General features: G+C 42.7%; 1 protein-coding gene across 1 annotated transcript in view; it reads left to right on the plus strand.

The window, feature by feature from the left end:
* LOC134445075 (uncharacterized) overlaps positions 1-16,173 on the plus strand; it is a 34,309-nt gene extending 18,136 nt beyond the window's left edge. The window contains exons 13-14 of the mRNA XM_063194190.1: positions 2,075-2,152; positions 15,944-16,173. Coding sequence (XP_063050260.1) covers positions 2,075-2,152; positions 15,944-15,957 — 92 coding nt within the window. The 3' untranslated portion in view covers positions 15,958-16,173. The remainder of the gene's footprint in view (positions 1-2,074; positions 2,153-15,943) is intronic.
* Positions 16,174-22,601: the final 6,428 nt, after the last annotated feature.

Here is a 22,601-nt window from a genome sequence, read left to right on the forward strand (position 1 = left end):
TGTTTGGGTGTACGGCACCATAAAAACTGAAAATTATGATAGAATGTGGAAAGTGACCTTGCAAAAATATGCTCATAGAGGGAGCTAAGATTTTCACTGGATCTTTCAATAAGATAACTAGACTGCCTGTGCAGTCGCCTTCGACTGCTTAAGGTATATCCCCGAAACGCAACGCTTCCAGTCCCCAATCATTCCTACCACTCCCGTCCACCTTTTCATGAACGTTTATGATAAATACAAAATATAAAATAAATATATTTAATATCTATACATAGATCAATGACGTGCATAGGCTTAAAACCAAATGACTATTGTGAAAATGAAGGAAAAAATGGGGCAAATGGTAACACTGTTTTAATGGTTCACTATTACAGTGGATATACCACATTAGGTACAGTGTAATAACCAGTGTAACAATATTTAATACCACGTCATACCAGTGTGACACCATGTACCAATTTTGTACTTATATCATGTAGGCTATTTGTGTGTAAGTGGTATTACATGGTATCGCATATTTGTACACTGGTATTACACTAGTATTACATGGTATTACATATTGTTACAATGGTTATTACACTGTACCTGGTATTGCCTATTTTTACACTGGTATTACACTAGTATTACATGGTATTAAATATTGTTACACTTTGTTAAACTGTAATCAGTTCATGAACCCACCCTAGAGCATTCACACACCAAATCTGGGACAAATCCATCCACCCGGTCAGAAGTAATGGGCCAAACAAAAATTCGGCCATCTTGAATTCGGCCATCTTGAAATTGTTGACCTCCAAACTCGAATCAGTTCATGAACCTACCCTAGAACATTCACACACCAAATCTGGGAAATCCATCCACCCGGTCAGAAGTTATGGACCAAACAAAAATTCGGCCATCTTGAATTCGGCCATCTTGAAAGTGTTAACCTCCAAACTGTAATCAGTTCATGAACCCACCCTAGAGCATTTACACACCAAATCTGGGACAAATCCATCCACCCGGTCAGAATTAATGGGCCAAACAAAAATTTGGCCATCTTGAATTCGGCCATCTTGAAATTGTTGACCTCCAAACTCGAATCAGTTCATGAACCTACCCTAGAACATTCACACACCAAATCTGGGACAAATTCATTCACCCGGTCAGAAGTTATGGACCAAACAAAAATTCGGCCATCTTGAATTTGGCCATCTTCAATGTGTTAACCTCCAAACTGTAATCAGTTCATGAACCCACCCTAGAGCATTCACACACCAAATCTGGGACAAATCCATCCACCCAGTCAGAAGTAATGGGCCAAACAAAAATTCGGCCATCTTGAATTCGGCCATCTTGAAATTGTTGACCTCCAAACTCGAATCAGTTCATGAACCTGCCCTAGAGCATTCACACACCAAATCTGGGACAAGTCCAAACATCCGTTCAAAAGTTATCGCGTTAACACGAAAGACCTTAGGCGGTGGCGGCGGCGGTGCACGCAAAACCATTACATCCCCGACGCTCCGCGTTTCGGGGATATGAATAACCCAAAACTTGCATCCAAAATAGTTCAAATGTTCCTCAAGGATACTAAAACCATGGTCATGGAGTGGTTCAGACCTCAATCCTTTAGATAGTATTTGAAGAGTGCTGAAAATGAATGTCCATCCTCAACATCCATGCAATTTGGAGCAGCTTAACTATTTGCAATGAAAAATGCCCCTAAATCCCTGGTAGGACATGTGCCAACATAGTTAACAACTAATCAAAGTGCCTGGTGTCAATTTTTGTAATGACAAGGGGGCTAATAATTTTGTCCTTGCCATTTTTACACTTTTTTGTTTAAACTCATTGTGAAAATGGAAAAGTCCAAATTTAACTTATTGGATACAATCTCCATGGTGTATTCGTTTCCAGAATAACATACATTTATTAATAATGATCATTCTCAATGGTCAATGAAGAGATATGTCTAATTTCAGGAGGGGGGCTAATAATATCGTCCTCAACTGTATATCCTCTTCAAGTGTGTCTCATTGTTTTCAATGCTCATATTCTGTGCTCATATTTTGTGTCTTCTCTGTCTGACTAGTCATTCACTATGGAGCAGAACAGTGCTTCCAGACCTCTCCACAGCAGAGTAACTCAGAGCAGAGTTCATCAGATTCAAGTGAGTGTCCAAAATACTAATACGTAGTAGAATAGAGTAATGAGTTGAGAGGCTTTATTGATCCCAATTGGAATTAAGGTGTCAAGCTGCAGATACACATAGCACATTACATTACACAGAGTTGACACTTTTATCCAAACAAATCAATTCAAACCCAAAATAGGCCCTACAATATCATGGGCAGTCATGGGTAAGCGGTTAGGGCGTCAGACCTGTAGCCCAAAGGTTGCCGGTTCGACTCCCGACCTGCCAGGTTGATGGGTGGAGTAATTAACCAGTGCTCTCCCCCATCCTCCTCCATGACTGAGGTACCCTGAGCATGGTACTGTCCCACTGCACTGCTCCATTGGGGCGCCATTGAGGGCTACCCCCTTGCGAGGTGAGGCATAAATGCAATTTCGTTGTGTGCAGTGTTCACTTGCGTGCTGTGGTGTGCTGTGTCACAAATGACAATGGGAGTTGGAGTTTCCCAATGGGCTTTCGCTTTCACTTCACAATAGGGTATTGGTTACAGTATAGGAGCAATGGTGGTAATGCTCAGGTGGATGCAACCCTCGGATCCATTATTAGATCAGCTCCCTAACCATCAGCCCATTGCACAAATGGCACACATTTTCACAAATAGGTGGCAGAAGTACAAAGAATCCAATATACCACTTATACACATACGTACATACTGCAGTGCGCACATACTGTGCATACACAATGTTGCCTACTGTCCATACACAATGTTGGATACATACTGCACACCAGTAACGTGCGGTCAACTTTATGGCTGGTGAGGCACTGACTTTTCCAATATCAGATTTTCAAATATATAATACTACAGCAACAGTATAAGTACATTTTAGTAAATTTACCAAATAGGCCTACTGATAAGTTTCATACGTATGTCATAGCTTTCTTAACATAAGGTAGGCCTACAAAATAAAATATGCTGCATTTCCGTAGAGAAAATGTTATTAGATCTCTCACTCTCTCTCTCTCACTCACACACACACACACACACACACACACACACACACACACACACACACACACACACACACACACACACACACACACACACACACACACACACACACACACACACACACACACACACAGGATTCAAATAGTGGTCTCACATAAACCACACAGCAGCAATGTGGACAAACAAAAGCATCACGGCAGAGAGAGCTGGATAGCAGAGCAGAGGAGAGGAGAGTAGTGGAGTGGAGAGGAGAGGAGAGGAGAGGAGAGGAGATTAGAGGAGAGGAGAGGAGGAGAGGAGAGGAGAGGAGAGGAGGAGAGGAGAGGAGGAGAGGAGGAGAGGAGAGGAGAGGAGAGGAGAGGAGAGGAGAGAGAGGAGAGGAGAGGAAGAGAAGGAGAGGAAAGGAGAGGACAGGAGAGGAGGAGAGAGGAGGAGGAGAGAGGAGAGGAGAGGAGAGGAGAGGAGAGGAGAGGAGAGGAGAGGAGAGGAGAGAATGGAGAGGAGAGGAGGAGAGGAGAGGAGAGGAGAGGAGGAGAGGGGATGAGAGGAGAGGAGAGGAGAGGAGAGGAGATGGGAAAAGAGAGGAGAGGAGAGGAGAGGAGAGGAAAGGAAAGGAAAGGGAAGGAAAGGAGAGGAGAGGAGAGGAGAGGAGAGGAGAGGAGAGGAGGAGGGGAGAGTAGTGAAGAGTGTAGCTCCTTCACAGCCCACTGCTCTCACACACACAGGATTCAAACAGTGGTCTCACATAAACCACATCAGGGCGGATGCTCAATGAAAGACACACACACACACACACAGGATTCAAAACATGGTGTCATGTAGACCGCTGAGCACCACGGCGAACAAACTGGTGTGATAGCGTTTGTGATAAGCACCGGATTCTCGTGCAAATGTAGGCCTACATCTACGTGTACGAGGCTACGGCAAATGATGTGGGACAAAGGTGTGGCAGGAAGCGAATGTCAACATTTAAACAGAGATTACTACACAAGCTTCGATATGGTCACCAAATATTTTGGGACTGTCATTTATGTTATGCCTACACTTTGGAATTAGATCAGAGTCTTGTAGTTAAGCTACACGGGTATATTTGATTTACCTCAACGCCCTGTATTACTCAACTTTACAAACAGTTACAGGGCACATGAGAATCCTGTTCAGATCACAAAAGCTACCACCACACCAGAGAGAATCACGGCGGATTCTTTATCTCCCCACGGGTCTCACAAACACAGGCTTCACACACATAGGAAACACTGATCTTACCTTTAACTGGTACATCAGGTCCAGGCGCCGCTCTTTTCCTTCACTTTTGGCGTTGCGCTAACGTTACTTTAGCCGGCGCTGTTCATCCAAAGCCACATCTATTCGAGACGCCCCAAACGTCCAAAGCAATTTGGCATTGAATATGAATATGAGTAGCCGCGAGGATTTGTTTCGTGAGGCTCCTTAGTCCTTAGTAAATTGTTAAGTCGTGAAATCCCATGCGAATGTTCTTCCACACATTCTCGCCGGTTGCAAACAAGACACAGGGGAAACAAAAAAAATAGTTTCTGTTGTACCGCTCACTTTGAAATGATCGGGTAGTTGACCGGTCACCTGCAGCAAACCCTTCAGCTCTGTCGGTCCTCCATTCTTTATCACATACTTTCCCCTTGGAAATCCAACTTTGAGAATGGTCTTAGTTTCGTTATGAAATCCACTTGTAGCAGTCAAAGTGAACAAGCTAGCCAACAACACCGACTGACTGTATTGTGAACTTCAGATTCGCTATGACGTAACTGGCCAGCAAGACTCAATGCCAGAAGGAGTCTGCGGCCAGGCTACTGCTGGCCTCACCACTGTATATTTCAGTGGGCGTTCAGAGTAAAGAAATGATAATCACACGTAGAAAATAGTAAAAAAAAATTATCAGGAAATGAGGGCACACCATACATACTTCTATTAAATGTATAAAAACGTTTAATACAATATTACCAGGTTGCATTCACAGAACGAGCAAAATGGCGCATGCGCTCAAGCCTGTTAACGAGGGATTGCGCAATCCGGGGGTGAGGCAAGTTCAGAGTTGCCCCAAATTCAGCGTATTCGGAGGAATTTGACATGAAATGGGCAAATATTACGATTTTGGCCACAAAAATGATTGAAAACGAGTGAAACAGTTTGAACACTGCTTAAATGGTAGTTATGGTGCAGATGCTCGAAAACAATAGCTGTTATTGTAACTATTATTCATATTTACTGCATCTCATCATAATCATCTGGGGCTGGTGAGGCCATGCCTCCCCTGCCGTATTGGAGTGCACGTGCCTGCTGCACACATGTACATACTGTGAACATGTACATACAGTTCATGCATGTTACCTGTCAAAAAGAAAGAAACAACTCAAGGGAGAATGTTAGAGCCATTTTGCCTATTTTGTGTTTGATGAACTTCTGAGTTATTATTTATACATTTTGGTTATGGAATAAGGGTATTTATGTTTATGAAATCGGATTTGGTAATTATTGTTATTTATTTTGTTGTTGGATTGTCTTGCTTGAGCCGCTCCGTTTGGGTTGTCTGAAGTGACGCGTCTAATTGGCTTTGGATGACGTTTTGATAAAAGCACCTGACTCAGATGGCCTGGCAGAGCGGTAGAGGCAAACAATCTTTCAACCGTGTTTAGTAGAACCTCCGAAATAGAGCCTTAAGTTTGAACCCCCTTTAGTTTGTTGTACATTTAAGTTAAGTTGGAAAGAGTGGAAAATAAATCAGAACTCTATTTTTCTACGACACGCGTTGAATCCAAGTTTTTATCCGCTCGAGAAGAGGCAGCTGCGAGGCGGCCTCTACATTAAGTTGAAAGATTGCTTCAAACTTCGGATGTGGACGGACAAAAAAATCGCTTCTTCTTTGGATTACTTGAAGACGTTCTTTGGATTGTCCTACAGTTTTGTGAGTAGCCTGGAACATTACTTTGATCGACAGACGAGGTGAGCGCGGTTACTTTTTTTGAAAGACTGTGTTTGGAAGGACAATAGGCCAAGCGCCAAGGCTCGCATTTTTTGTTGAGAAGTGAAGATTTGTAACGTGGAATACTGAGACAGACGCCTTTTTTCGTTGATACCAAGAACATTTTTCGTTTGCTACAATTACTGAGAGTGCAAAGAACTGCTTTTTGTAACTTTTTGATGCTTCATGGAATTATAGACTATTTTTTTAATAGTCCTGCCGCCGTGTGGGCTATGTTTTTTGTGCGCATGTGGATGAACACTGTTGAATGCGCGTGGAACTTAACTGTGAACTGAAATTCCGACTTTTTCTTTTTGATACGGATTTGAACTTTGCCATTGACATTGCTACATTGTTAACATGTCTGACAAGGATGCCAATACGGAGCCCACTAGCTCCGACATGGCAAACAAGGATGCCAATACGGAGCTCACTAGCTCCGACATAGCAAACACTGATGAAGTGCAGGTGGTTTCTGGATCTGAGCCACTACCTGAGCCAGAGCCGTCCTTTAAATCACTGAGTGCTACGAGGCGCGGCAAGCTCGGCCACTGCACGCGCAAAATGAATGACTTGAAAAGAATGATGAAAGAAAATATTGATGTTGCTGTTGTGAAGGCTGATTTGCTTGGGTTTAAAATAATTCTGAGTGATTTTAGTATGTGTCATGAGTCTGTGCAAGCGCTGCTGTCTGATGAGATGAAAGAGAGTGAAAACATTGATTGGTATGAACCTAAGATGGCAACATTCCATACATTCATTACTGATACTGATGCGTGGGTAACACAACATGAAGTACTCGCACAACATAATGTTGACACACCACATCATGAACCACACCCACTAATACAACATGAACAACAACCACCACAACTTGTAGACCCCCAGACACTGGTTAGGCCAAGTGATAGTGCGTCAAGGGTGTCAAAAGGTAGCTCACGATCCTCACGTTCTTCACGCTCATCCAAGAGCTCTTATGTGTCTGCCACCAAAGCTGAATTGACCGTAGAAAGAGCAGGATTGCTAGCAAAAGCAGAGACTCTGAAAGAGAAACATGACTTGCAAGCCCAGATGGAAGCACAGAAACGTGACTTGGAAGCACAAAAACGAGACTTGCAAGCCAAGATGGAAGCACTGCAATTAAAAGAAGATATTGCTGTGAAGAATGCAAAACTGAAGGTGCTTAATGAAATGGAACATGGTGATGCAGAAAAACAAACTTTTGAACCCAGAGATGACATGAATACTTACCTGGAGGAATACCTGGAAACGGAACGACCCCGCCCTACCGAAACCATGGCAACTGAAGACAGCAGAGTGGACTCAATGCTTGTACCTCAATTTGCTGATCTAGGGGCTGTGCCGAAAACGCCGCTGCAAACAGCCATGAGAGCACGTCAGATTTCAGCTGCACCAACACCCAGGCCTACAACAACTACAACAACAACAAACACACCAATACCACCACCAATAGCAAACCCACTGGTGAAACATGCTTCATCCAGACCTAGCAAGAGAGTCAGCCAACAGATGGGCGGACAGTCCACTCCTGCAGGGGGCGCATCCAGCCCCATGAACATGTCAGCACAATCAGACATGACAAACCTGCTTGTGTCTGTAGTGTCACAGACTTCTCTTCCTAAAAAAGAAGTACCCGTTTTCAGTGGTGACCCATTGGAATACCAGTTGTTCACGCAAGCTTTCAGACACAATATTGAAGATAAGACTGACAGTTATGAAGACAGACTGTATTTCCTGGAACAGTTTACGGCAGGGCAGCCTAAGCAACTTGTGAGAAGCTGCCTACACATGGATGCTGCAGCTGGCTATACGGAAGCAAAGCGACTTCTCAAACATCATTTCGGTGACGAATTTAAAGTAACAGCAGCCTATATGCAGAAAGCCTTAGATTGGGCCACAATTCGTCCCGATGACACTGAAGAATTGAACAGCTATGCACTCTATCTAAGAAGCTGTAACAACATTGCACAAACCTTCCAATACATGTCAGAGCTTGATCTACCATCCAACATGAAACTGATTGTAACAAAACTCCCATACAAACTCCGAGAGAGATGGCGGTCTGCTGTGTGCACCCACATGGAGCAGACTAAACAGAGACCCAAGTTTCACGACCTAGTCCAATTCATTGAAAGACAAGTCCGAATCATGCAGGACCCAGTGTTTGGCAATATTCAGGATGCGACTAAAAATGCAAAACCCAGACAGGTGACAACAGACACACGTCTTACGAAGTCTGGAATCAAGAAAACCTTTGCTACCACGGTGTCTCCAGTCACAATTTCTACAGATGCCAACACACAGAATTCTGACACCAACACAAACATTAAAGACGCATTTGCAAAACCCTGCATGTACTGCCAGGGACATCACACCATGGAGTCTTGCAGACGGATAGCCAAAATTCCCCATGACCAAAAGACAGAGTTTCTGAAAAGCAACGGACTTTGTTTTGGGTGCTTGACTAAAGGTCATCTCAGCAAGACATGCAAAAACCGCCTAACATGTCACTCATGCACAAAGAAACACCCCACCATCTTGCACTTTTCAAACAGCCCACCAGATGGTGCCACACAGAATGCAACAGTCTCTTCTGTGACGAAGAAGGATGGCAGCAATGCTACAGGGTCAGTGCTAGTGACAATGACCTCTACAGGCCAAACAGGGGCCGGCACCATGGACCACAAACTGCCGATTGTACCTGTGAAAGTAAAAACATCCAAGGGCAGTCAGGTCATACAAACCTACGCCTTCCTCGATTCCGGAAGTTCCGCAACGTTCTGCACTGAGGCACTCATGGAACAGCTGTCTGTGAGGGGGCGGAAAACAGAAATCTTGTTAAGAACTATGAACCAGGAAAAGCCTGTGCAAACATTCAGTGTGACAGGACTGGAAGTCTGCAGCCTTGATGGTGACCAGTTCATAAAGCTTCCAGAGATCTTTACACAATGCACAATTCCTGTAAAAAGAGAGAACATCCCATGTGAGGATGATGTGAAACAGTGGCCCTACCTACACGACATCCACCTTAAGTCCATTATGGCCGACGTCGGTCTGTTGATAGGAGTGAATGTTCCCAAGGCCCTGGAACCACTGCGAGTAATCAACAGCCAAGGCGAAGGTCCTTATGCGGTTTTATTACGGCTTGGATGGATCATTAACGGGCCGCTGGGCATTAGTTCGCCTGTAGATCAACATGGCCGACCACTAGTCGCATCCCACAGAATATCAGTGGCTCGCCTGGAAGAACTCTTGGTCCAGCAGTACAACCAGGAGTTCTCAGAATTGGCCTACGAAGAGAAATCGGAGCACTCTTTCGAGGACAAAAGATTCCTCAAAATCATGAATGACTCTGTGACTAAAAGAGAAGGTCACTACGAGTTGCGACTGCCATTCCGCAGAGATGATGTCAGTCTGCCAAACAACAAGAAAATGGCCGAACAAAGAGCTCTGAGTTTGAAGAGGAAATTGGAAAGGGATTCAATGTTTAAGAAGGACTATGTCAGCTTCATGAATGATGTTCTCAAGAAAGGACATGCTGAGATGGTACCTGAAGCACAGCTCCACCGGAACGATGGAAGACTCTGGTATATCCCTCATCACGGGGTCTATCACAAACAGAAAGGGTCTATCCGTGTGGTCTTCGACTGTACTTCCTCCTTCCAAGGCACATCCCTGAACTCTGAGCTACTGCAAGGCCCCGATCTTACGAACACCTTGTTGGGTGTACTACTTCGATTCAGACAGGAGTCAGTGGCCATGATGGGGGACATCGAAGGAATGTTCCACCAAGTAAAGATTCCTGAAGATGATGTGGATTTTTTGAGATTCTTGTGGTGGCCAGACGGCGACACCGAAAAACCACTGAGGGAATACCGAATGATTGTGCATTTATTCGGTGCAGTTTCATCCCCGAGCTGTGCAAACTTTGCCCTTCGACAGACAGCTGAGGATAACAAAGACAAGGCCGACACATCTGTCCTGAACACCATCCTGCATAACTTTTATGTAGATGATTGTTTGAAATCAGTGGCCAATGAAAAGCAAGCCATCACTCTGGCCAAGAACCTGAAAGCAGTTTGCGCAACTGGTGGATTCAAGCTCACCAAATGGGCCAGCAACAGCCGTTCAGTCCTCGCATCACTACCTCAAGAGGAACGGGCCAAAGAGATCAAGAACATCGACTTGGAAAAGGACAAACTTCCAGCTGAACGTGCTCTCGGCATGAGATGGGATATAGAGTCCGATATGTTCTTCTTTAACATCACCTTGAAAGAGAAGCCACATAGCAGAAGGGGAATCCTGTCAGTGTTGAACTCCATCTATGATCCCCTGGGATTCTTGTCTCCCGTCATGTTGTCTGGAAAGATGATTCTGCAAGAGCTCTGCAAGCTGAACTATGGATGGGATGAGGACATCCCAACAGCACTTGGATCAAAGTGGAAGGAATGGCTGAGGGACCTTGAGGTACTCTCCAGCTTCAGAGCCGAACGATGCTACAAGCCAGCGGGATTTGAAGTCACAGATGCCCAGCTACACCACTTCTGCGACGCCAGTGAGAGTGGCTACGGGACTGTGAGCTACCTGCGACTGACCAGTAGAGGTAGACCTCCTGAGATTGCCTTTTTGATGGGGAAAGCAAGAGTGGCTCCACTGAAGGTGATCACAATACCCCGACTGGAACTTGCATCAGCAGTGTTGGCTGCTCGGATGGACAGAATGCTGAAGAATGAGCTGGAGCTCAGGATGTCAGACTCCGTATTCTGGACAGATAGCACATCTGTCCTGAAGTACATCATGAATGACACACAGAGATTCAAAACATACGTGGCAAACAGAGTGACTCTCATCCGCAATCTGACAGAGAAATCGCAATGGCGCCACATACGAACTGCTTTGAACCCAGCAGACAAGGCATCCAGAGGGATGCGAGCTGAGACCTTATTGACCGACAGAAATTGGATCAAAGGCCCCAACTTCCTGATTGAATCTGAAAGTGCTTGGCCAAAACTCTCTGCTGAACCCCTGGAACTATCTGAGAATGACCCTGAGGTAAAGAAAAGTGCAGTGACTCTTGCCACATCAATCCAGCAGAGCCCACTTACCTGCTTCATAGAGCACTTCTCATCATGGCCTAAACTGATCAGAGCTACAGCCTGGCTTCTGAAGTTTAAGAGACACCTGAGGCAGAAGAGCCAGACCAGTGTCTCATTGAAAATGTCAGTAAAACCCGACCCTGCAGATCAACAGCTGTCAACGCAAGAGCTCAATGATGCTGAGATGTCACTCATAGCCTATGTTCAGCATCAAGCTTTCAGAAAGGAAGTATGCACGCTACAGAAGGGCCGAACCGTGAAGAGAGACAATAAGCTCTACAAGTTAGACCCTGTTCTCCAAGATGGAATTCTACGAGTGGGTGGCAGACTGAGTAGGCTGGCCATGCCGGAAGAACTCAAACATCCAGCTATTCTGCCTTGTGACCACCACTTATCAAGAATACTTATGAGTTACATCCACGACTCAGCCAAACACTGTGGAAAAAATCAAATGCTTGCAGAACTACGAACCAAATACTGGATCCCTAAAGCAAATGCTGCTGCAAGGAGAATAACGGACGACTGCATACTCTGCAGACGATGGAACAGCAGAGCTCTCAAACAGAAAATGGCAGACCTGCCCTCTGTAAGAATAACCCCAGACTTACCCCCATTCACTCACACAGGCCTGGACTACTTCGGACCTATTGAGGTCAAGTATGGTCGTAGCAGAGTGAAGAGATACGGTGCATTATTCACCTGTCTTGTCAGCAGAGCCGTACACTTGGAGATGGCCTACACCCTAGACACAAATTCCTGCATTTCAGTCATCCGCAGATTCATCTGTAGACGTGGCCAAGTCAAGGAGATCCTCAGTGATAATGGAACCAACTTTGTGGGAACCGAAAGGGAGCTCAGAGAAGCCCTTACTTACCTGAATCACAATAAGATACAGAAGGCAATGCATGAGAAGGGAATCAAGTGGACCTTCAACCCTCCATACGGCTCACATCATGGAGGTGCATGGGAGCGTCTCATACGCATCATTAAGAAAGTCCTGTACTCTGTCACGAAGGAACAAACCATGGATGACGAATGCCTTCACACTGCTCTCTGCGAAGTCGAAGCCATTCTCAATGCTCGTCCAATCACTGCAACATCTGGAGATCCGAAGGATCCTGAACCTCTTACTCCCAACCACATACTGCTCCTTAAAGGAAAGCCTATCCTTCCACCAGGACTCTTTAACCAGCAGGACTGTTACTCCAGGAGAAGATGGAAGCAGGTCCAGTACCTATCGGATCTCTTCTGGAAAAGATGGACGCGAGAATACCTTTCCCTTATGCAAGAGAGACAGAGGTGGAATGAGGTGAAAAGAAACCTTAAACCTGGTGACCTAGTACTGATCATTGATGAAACCGCCCCACGCAACTCCTGGCCTATGGGCTTGATCACAGAAACATTCCCTGACTCCAATGGGCATGTACGTCGTGTAAAAGTCAAGACACAAACTGGCACCCTTGAAAGGCCCATCACGAAACTTTGCCTCCTCAAAGATATGGCCTGACTCACCTTACCCGACAACACATAGAACACGCATCACAGTACTTATAGGACACATGACACTTACCTCCTCGCACCAACAGCCACAGAATGAAAGTGTGTGTGTCTGTGTGTCTGTGTGTGTGTGTGCATGTTCGTCTGTGTGCATGTGCGTGCGGCTGCGTGTGTGCAACTATGTGTTTGTTGTGTGTGTGTATGAATGCGGAGCGCATTGCTGAATTCTCTGAATTATTTGAACTATGAAGGAATCTTGGACTATGAATATGAATATGGTACGATTTATGAATATGAACTTTTGAGTTTGAGACTTTGAATTCGATGCTTGAATAATGGACTCTGAAGTAAGCATATAAGGACAATTTTTTGAATTTCTCTTTCGAAACCCTAAGGATTACCCTTTTTGAGTGGATTATATTTTTGAATTTTTTGAATCTAACGGATTTTTTCCTTTTTCTGAATGGACTATTCTCTCGGAAGGATATTTTTTTTGAATGCTTGAAGGACTTTTATGTTGAATCATGCGAGAGACTTTCGCGTTATATGGTTGTGCGAATCTTGAATGCCTTTGGACTTTGAATTTTGAAATGAATGGCTCTTTATGAATATGTTTTTGAATTGCCACACTGTGCTCAATTAGGGGCCGGTATGTTAGAGCCATTTTGCCTATTTTGTGTTTGATGAACTTCTGAGTTATTATTTATACATTTTGGTTATGGAATAAGGGTATTTATGTTTATGAAATCGGATTTGGTAATTATTGTTATTTATTTTGTTGTTGGATTGTCTTGCTTGAGCCGCTCCGTTTGGGTTGTCTGAAGTGACGCGTCTAATTGGCTTTGGATGACGTTTTGATAAAAGCACCTGACTCAGATGGCCTGGCAGAGCGGTAGAGGCAAACAATCTTTCAACCGTGTTTAGTAGAACCTCCGAAATAGAGCCTTAAGTTTGAACCCCCTTTAGTTTGTTGTACATTTAAGTTAAGTTGGAAAGAGTGGAAAATAAATCAGAACTCTATTTTTCTACGACACGCGTTGAATCCAAGTTTTTATCCGCTCGAGAAGAGGCAGCTGCGAGGCGGCCTCTACAGAGAAAATTGTCAAGATAATGTGAATCAAAGTTAAAGTCAAAGTCAAAGTTATTTTTATAGCACATTTCATACACGGGTGCAAATCAATGTGCTTCACATAAAAATAAAGGTAAAAGAAAGGAAACAAAAAAAGTATTAGATAGAAAAATAATTTCAATTTACTCAGTTCAAAACCAGTCATCTGCAGTCTAAGCTCTCACATCAGTCATGTCTACTACATGGCCAACTGAGTTGCCTAATATAATATGTTTCACTTCCTATTAGGGCCGTGAGTTATGCTATTCATATACCGTTAGTTACAGTGCCCTCCATAATTATTGGCACCCCTGGTTGAGATGTGTTAAAAGCCTTAAAATAAATTCAGTGTTTATTGCAGAAGAATACTGTCACACTGAAAATTGTAGGAAAATGTAGCCTTCAACTCAAATGAATTGTAAGACAATAAAAAAATCCCTGACTGAAAAATAATTATTTTTCATTAAATCACCTGTTCCACAATTATTGGCACCCTTAACAATTCCCAGGAAATAAATATAATTGAAGCATTTCTGTCATTTCTACAGTAGTTTACAAAGTTTACCAGAGTATGTAGGAACATTTAATTAGTAATTCATCACTTCCTGTTTCCCTGGGGTATAAATATGACGTGACACCGAGGCCATTTCTCTTATCCACTCTTAAACATGGGAAAGACAAAGGAACACAGCATACAAGTGAGGCAGATGTGCGTCGACCTTCACAGGTCAGGCAGAGGCTACAAGAAGATTGCCACTCAACTGCAGCTGCCCATATCCACTGTGAGATGAATAATTAAGAAGTTCAAAACACTGGAACAGTGGTTAACAAGCTTAGACGAGGACCCAAGTTTCTTTTGCCACCACGCACAGTGAGGAGGATGGTAAGAGAAATCAAGAGATCTCCAAAGCTCACTGTTACAGAATTACAACAAATGGTAGCATCCTGGGGTCACAAAGTCTCAAAATCAACCATCAAGCGCTGTCTACACACCAACAAGCTGTTTGGGAGGCATGCACGGAGAAAACCTTTCTTCACTCACAATCATAAACGCAAATGTCTGGAGTTCGCCAAGCGGTATTGGGACTTCAACTGGGACCGTGTGCTTTGGTCAAATGAGACCAAGATTGAGCTTTTTGGCAACAAACACTCTAAGTGGGTCTGGCGTGCCACGAAAGATGCGCATGCTGAAAAGCACCTCATACCCACTGTGAAGTATGGGGGTGGGTCAGTGATGCTGTGGGGCTATTTCGCTTCCAAAGGCCCTGGGAACCTTGTTAGGGTGCATGGCATCATTAATGCTTTGAAATACCAGGACATTTTAAATCAAAATCTGTTGCCCTCTGCCCGAAAGCTGAAGATGGGTCGTCACTGGGTCTTTCAGCAAGACAATGACCCTAAACATATGGGCAAATCTACACAGAAATGGTTCACCAGACACAAAATCAAGCTCCTCCCATGGCCATCTCAGTCCCCAGACCTCAACCCCATTGAGAACCTGTGGGGTGAGCTGAAGAGGAGAGTACAGAGGAGAGGACCCAGGTCTCTGGATGATTTAGAGAGATTCTGCAAAGATGAATGGCTGAAGATCCCTCTTTCTGTCTTTTCCCATCTTGTGAAACATTATAGGAGAAGATTAGGTGCTGTTTTGTTGGCAAAAGGGGGTTGTACAAAATATTAACACCAGGGGTGCTAATAATTGTGACACACATTATTTGATGTCAAATAATTATTTCTTTATGTGGGATTTTTTCCCCACTGAATAAATGCACTTGTATTGAAGGTTGGATTTTTCTCTTTTTTTCCATTAAGGTCCCATATTATTTAGAAAAAAATAATAATTGGAAGCTAAAAAACACATCTCAACCAGGGGTGCCAATAATTATGGAGGGCACTGTATGTATTGCTTCATACTTTGAGATTGTCTCCTTTCTTTTAGTATGTTAAGATGACAATACGTGCCAGCGAAAATAATGTATGATTTTATTTCACATATTATTTCATATATTATTTCATATGTTATTTCATTATTTCACAGAAACAAGAACTGTTCCATTTAAGTTTTGCTATGTTTACACGTAATTAATTCTCTTTTGTTTAGGTACTGTCACATGACAGTGAAACCTAAGGAGGGAGAGGAAGAGAACACAGAGAGCGAAAGAAACAGACAGAGAAACAGGAACTTCAAACATGGATTTTTTTACCTCTTAAATGAGTAACTTCAACATTCACAACAACAACAGCAAAGATCTTTCTACAGGTGTTATGATTGATTGCAATTTCCTTGGTGAAATTCAAATAAACCTAGAAGTGTTTTGGTTATATTTAAAAGACTGGTGAACTGGTGTTTATTTCGTCTCTCTTCACCGATAACAAGTGTTTAATCGTGGTGGTTCCTGTGCAGTCTTCATAGCCATAGCTACCAACCTGCATGTAATGTCTAATGGCCTCATCGCCATCCATACTCCAAATCTCTCTGTCTCTCTCACACACACACACACACACACACACACACACACACACACACACACACACACATACACACACGCACACACACACACACACACACAGACTATCTCAAATAGAAACCCACGCTAACCTATTCATGTAATGGTCAATAAATACTGTACATTTCTGTATCCATATTACATATTTTCTGCAGTAAGGTAAGATGTTGTAATCGCTTCATAAGCAACACAGGATACATCAGGCCAACTTTATTTGCTGTACTGTATGTTCATGTTCTGTTCAAATTATACAGTATAACTAATAGTTCACAAAAAAACCCTTCTTTGAAAACGGTTAATTTTGTAATGTTTGCAACAAACAACATTCACAAAATTCGGTGGTAGTGGTTTGGTGGTTTGATTTTCTTTTACCTAATTCCTGAATGAGTTTAATGTAGTAGGCAAGTTTACCAGCGTGGCTACACGGGGGAGTCAGTTGTGGACACACAAAGCAGCCAAAATTAATATGTGAATCTGACTCTTGAGAGCTCAGATGTAGCGGCATGAGGACTGACACCTCTACAATACAGGTGTGGACAGTATGAGCCTCAGCAGGTGCTATGGTCTGGTTATAAGCTCCAGTGACACTTCAATTACCTTATGGGTCCAAAGGTTGAAGGCGTAGTTCCCTATATTCACACATGGTATGCTGTTTGGAGGAAACATTTGATACAAATTGTTAATAACAGCCCTATGGTGAAAGTAGGGGCACACATGTAGGATGACGTAGTATGCGTGGTGCCCGTGGCATGCCTGTTAGTGGTGTGACGGTCATGAACGAGCGGTCTCAAAATCTACACAGTCATGAAGAAGTGCTGTTATTAACTCGCTGTGAGAATGTTTTTCATCACAGAATGCCAGTGGTTGATACAAATATGAATACGGTACACTGTAAAAAATGCCCGTTGAAATTACGGCAAAAAACTGTCAAATTGCAACAGTCAGTGACCGTAAAATGTAAAACAGTTTGTCTCTGTACTAAATACGGCAAGCTACTATTAAGTCAAAAAGCACTACATGACTTTATTTTTGACAGGTGTCATATGTAGAAAATACTGGACTGTTCTCTGTAAACGAAAAAATATTGGAAAATACCGTTAAGTGAAGATGAAATAGTCAAGAAACGATACATAACTTTATTTTTCACTGGTGTCTTATGTAGAAAATACTTAACTGTTCACTGAAAAGGAAATATTTGAAAATACTGTTAAGTGAAGATGAAGTAGTCAAGAAACGGTACATGACTTTATTTTTCACTGGTGTCATATGTACACAGCAAATTTGTCAGAGTTAGATTGATCAGACTGGTTAGACTGTGTTCAGCCAAAATCTAAACACCAAGAGTTGCAGCAAGACTACACAGTGTTATTTGACTCCTCTGGATCGGAGTTGTTGAGCTAAGGCCACACCAATTTAATTTGTTGCTTCTCGGATTTTTTCAGGAAAAAGTTGAAGCGAGAGGGCGAAAAAAAAAATAAAAAAAAAAATGTGTGGTTGTCGTGTGGTTATACCACCTGTATATCAGCCTCACATGGACCTCCAAAGGAAGGTGCAAGACAGGCAAACACCTGGACATGGAGAAGGACAGTGTAGAAGGGAATTAAGGCAGCCAAATAGACCAGGCACAAAATTAGCTCACAGGGCAATTATTATATTAATCTGGTTTGAATAACCTGAGATGATTCAACAGTTGAATAGTTGTCGTTTTTCTTTTTTAAAACTGCTATCCCACTCCACTAATTCCACTAAGAGCAATACTGTATTTCACCGCTGCTACTGCTAACCCACAGGGGCTTCAACTTGCCATTGCATGTTTGTCTGTAAATGTTTGAATGTAACACGTTTCCTGATTCGCTAGTCGTAATCGGCATGTTGAAAGGAGTGGTTTTATTGGTTCTCTACGTCACATGACCTCCAACTACTAAAGAGACACCTCCCCGTTCATGAAAACATGCAGTCTTCGTTTTTTTTAGCGATTTCATTTTTTGGGGTATTGAAACTGATTTTTTATTTTTTTTCCATTTTGTTACAAAATACAAGAGGCGAATCCGAGAACCAACAAATCAAATTGGTGTGGCCTAAGAGAGCTAGAGAGTTAATGTTTAATTCCCCAGAGAGTTATGAAAACCATGCCTCCTCAAATGTCAAATGTTTTGGCAACATGCAGCCATTTTTGTTGAGTCCCCTATACGTGAACCAAACTCAATCCTCTGTAAGTGAACCAAATTGTGAACCAACAGACAAAGAACTCTGTTCTGCTTTTCTTCACATTGTGTATACTACAAAAAGTAGGTGCTCTTTCTGGTCGTATTAGGCTTTTTGAGTCCTCTTTTTGTCCAATAGATCTCTTGTGATTGCACTTGTTCCAGGTGCAACTTGTCAAACCACTGATAGGCTGGTTGTAACAGGCAGAGTTTGATGTCAACATGCTATTTGATTAGTAGCCATCAATTAACTTAGATTACAACCCTCTGCATGTGTTCAAGTTCATCCTGCGCAACATTTCCCTTATTGGACTTGGAGGCTTTGCCATCAGAGTTTTCGAGTGAGAGGCAAATTGACAAAATAAACCTCTATAAAATTCAGAATATCCTTATTTACATTCCTCCTACCCAACAGAAAGCAATGGAGGTTATAATGAATTAAATATTAATTACTCCACAGAAAACAGATTGCCTGTCTGCTTGGCTCCAGTTGCCTCCACGTTGTAGATTTGACAGCAGTGAAGCTGGCAACTGAATAAACTGTGCAACAGTTAAGGACATTTTGCAATAATTCACTGTAACTTATATATTTCTCCGGTAACAGCCTACAGTTTAGCCTCATTTAATGTGTAAAATATACCTATAGGCTAGTATAATCTGAAAAAGTCCTACCTGGGACAGTAATCCCTTGATTCAGTCTCTTAGAAATAGCCCAGTCTATTTTAAACTGTCATTCTACCCCATCCAAATCAATCTATCAATCAATTCCTGACCTCACCTGAGTGCTAAGGGCACTCAATTAACTTACTGCCTGCACCTGCTAAATGCCTCATCACTCGGGTCACATGGTTCACTTGAACATGTATTTAAACCGGGACTGTTGCATTGTGCTATTCACTGGTTGGCAGCTAGCTAGCTAGCTGGCTGACTGGCTGTAAGGCCGGCCGGCCGACCGGCCTGCCCTCACCTGGCCGGCCCGGCTAGCAGGTCACGTTGTAAGGGTGGCTGTATGGCTGGCTAACTAGCTTGTTTGTTAGCGTGCTTGCCCCGCTAGCTGTGGCCTTCATTTTACTCAAGGTTATTTTCAGGCCTTTTTCAAAAATACCCTTCAGTGAGTAGAATCAGTCCAATCAGTTGTCTGATTGTAACTCTATAGGACTCACCTATTATGTGAAATTTATGGGAATTCCACTTAAATGCAACACGTATAAACTTANCTTTGAATTGTGCTGCTGGTTTAGCAATAAATTCTGTGGAATGAATAGAGACTCACCTTAAAAACAAATGCTTTATACTGTAAATTGAACAGTCATACTGTCAAGGCATGAATAATTTCTGTTGTTTTAACAGAAATTGACAGTAAAATAGGCAAATGAATGCTGTGGAATGGTTAGTATTTCACTTAAAAAACAACAGGGTTGCATTGTTAATTATACAGCTGTATACCAAGAGCCTACATGAGTGTCACTGTTATTTAAACAGTAACTCCCCTTTATTGTAACATCTTGAAAATGTTGATTCTACAAGTCTTAATTTACCTTACCGTAAATCCATATACAAGATCTCTGTGTTTTATACGGTGAAAAAATGGCAACCACAGCTGCCAGTTTTTCACCGTAATTTTGACAAGAATTTTTTTTACAGTGTATGTAAAGTGATTTTTCGAATGAGAAGTGTTACCCGGACACACGGACCGCGCTCACAAAAGTTACATTTGGGGTTTTCTGACAGTGGACAGTGGACCGTGGAAGTGGTCACGAGAGGCATCGTTCACTTTCTAGTGACTCAAATAAACATCGGCTGACTCGGGACGGTGATTAATTAAACTTTTAATCCTACGTAGAGCCCCTTTAAATATTGAGTCACTATGAACAAGTTTTTTGCCTTCACTTCTATGCTCTCATTGCTCAGAGATGTAGAAACGAGTAAGCCTTCTTACGTGTTATTAAATGCTTTTAAGATTTTGTATGCTCTAACGTTCAATCAAATTGATTTCTTTTCATCAAAAAATGTTGTAATCTGCAAAGCGTAACTGCCTTATACAATATACCCAGCAAATCTAAAATGCACATTTGGAATGGTCATTGGATCTGTACACAGATGTCATGGGTAAAATTGTTGGCTTGATTTGATTAACTTATTTTAAATCAGTTAGGCTACATTATGACTATTGATCCAATAGTAATGGAAAAATGACCTACATACAAAATGTTTGATTTTTATAAGACAGCATCGCCATGTTTGCATTTGACAATCACCAAGACGGTAAGAAAAGGCTGTTTGAGGATTTAAATAGTAACTAAGGCCCATAATCTTCGGAATGAGTTGAAAATTTCAACATAACTGTCATGATATGTAGCCCCATAATGCATGCCACACCACCAGTGGTACGCTGTAATAGCCATTGAAAAGATAATTACAATAGTTGTACTCTACTAGCCTATGAGTTGTGTGAGCGGGAACAGCCCCCATAGTGTCCGCTACAGTGGTGACTGTGTTTGTCTGCCTAGTTGGAGCCTGTGGTGTCTATTTCATATGTAGGAGGATGCACAAAGATGAGACATTTTTACTGTTACTGGAAGTGAGTGGGCCTACAAATAGATACAATAATAAGGAAGGCTTTGGTTCGAAGGTCAAGTGGTTGCTAGGTGACAACTTTTGTGTTGGTTTCACAAAGTCTTGTCATAACTTGCGTCCAACTATCTTATTGTTTACCTTTTGATATTTGAGGAAAAGCAAAAAGCTTGATCTGAGCAAAGTTTACACTCACAGTTGGTTGAATGTGCCATTGCATTGCTGTGTTCAGTACTAGACTGTTACTGTCCTCTTGTGACTGAAATGTATCACTGCAGGCCAGGGATCCCAGTCTTCTCTCCAGAGTGACTACACAGCTGCTTCAAGAGGAGAGACCCAATCCTCAACTCCATGACCTCAGGCATAACACTAATTAACTGGTCTGGCGTCAAGCGTGCGTCAAGTGTTAGACGAGCATAGAACCTTCGCTTGGAATGCCGACGGTATCTGGAAATCATACACATCATCTATAGAATCTATAGCCATGTGGTTGAAAACGAGGCATTTTTGAACTGTGTAAGTGAAAACACGATTCATTAGGAAACTTGTTTGTGGCATTGGTGATCACACGCATCCACTCCTATGAAGGCACGAAGTTGCCGCTTCACCTACAAGGGGCGTGTCGCGTGTACGTTCTGAGAGACAGCTGTGACGCTACACAGAACTGTGTGGGGATTGGTTGTTCCACCATTCTATTGCGTGACGTTGAGTGCCAAGGCATTTTGATAGACAACCGTTTATCCCGCCCACACTCTCTCCGAGCTCACCCAGACCCTTGTACAGCTTTTTGCTGTACGGGTCTGGCTCGACAGGCTACTACTTTTGCATTACTTTAGTTACTCTCGCCAACATTTTTTAATATGGATCTCGCAATTTAATTTGTAAATCAAGCTCATGAGTCATGGCTATTTTACCTCCCATCCAGGTGGTCTTTTGGCAGCTTGCAGACTAAAAAGTAGCAGGTTCACGAATAGCTTCTTTTCTGACCCACCACACTGAACACCCTTAAAATCCAAGTGTATTGTAATTTACTTGTTACTTGCATTTGTAACTAGTATATATAACAGTTTTTCCCCTGCAATGCCTTACATTACATGGTTAAATCAAAATGTAATGCATTACAGTAATTATTGGTGGGGGTTCCACAGATGAGGGTGTTTTGTGATAAATGGCCGAAACACCCCAAGATTCTGGGTTACACAACTGACGATGTGTCGCATAGAGCAACATCGCTGAGTGGGGTCCAAGCAAGGTCTCAACTGGGAACTGAACTACTTGGGATTGAAACATCGAGTCCTTTTGCATAACTTTTAACTACTTTTGTAACTAGTTACAACACTGCTCACAGGTCATCTGTAGGCCTACGTGCTTGTTGTCTGTTGTCTGTAGCCTACATGTTCAGTGAAAAGGCACAAATGGTTGTGGAAAGGAAGTGGTTTCTTGAACAGCCAGGAAGCGTACGTGACAGGAACTA

The sequence above is a fragment of the Engraulis encrasicolus genome, chromosome 3 (genome assembly GCF_034702125.1).
Source record: "Engraulis encrasicolus isolate BLACKSEA-1 chromosome 3, IST_EnEncr_1.0, whole genome shotgun sequence".
NCBI classification, from domain to species: domain Eukaryota; kingdom Metazoa; phylum Chordata; class Actinopteri; order Clupeiformes; family Engraulidae; genus Engraulis; species Engraulis encrasicolus.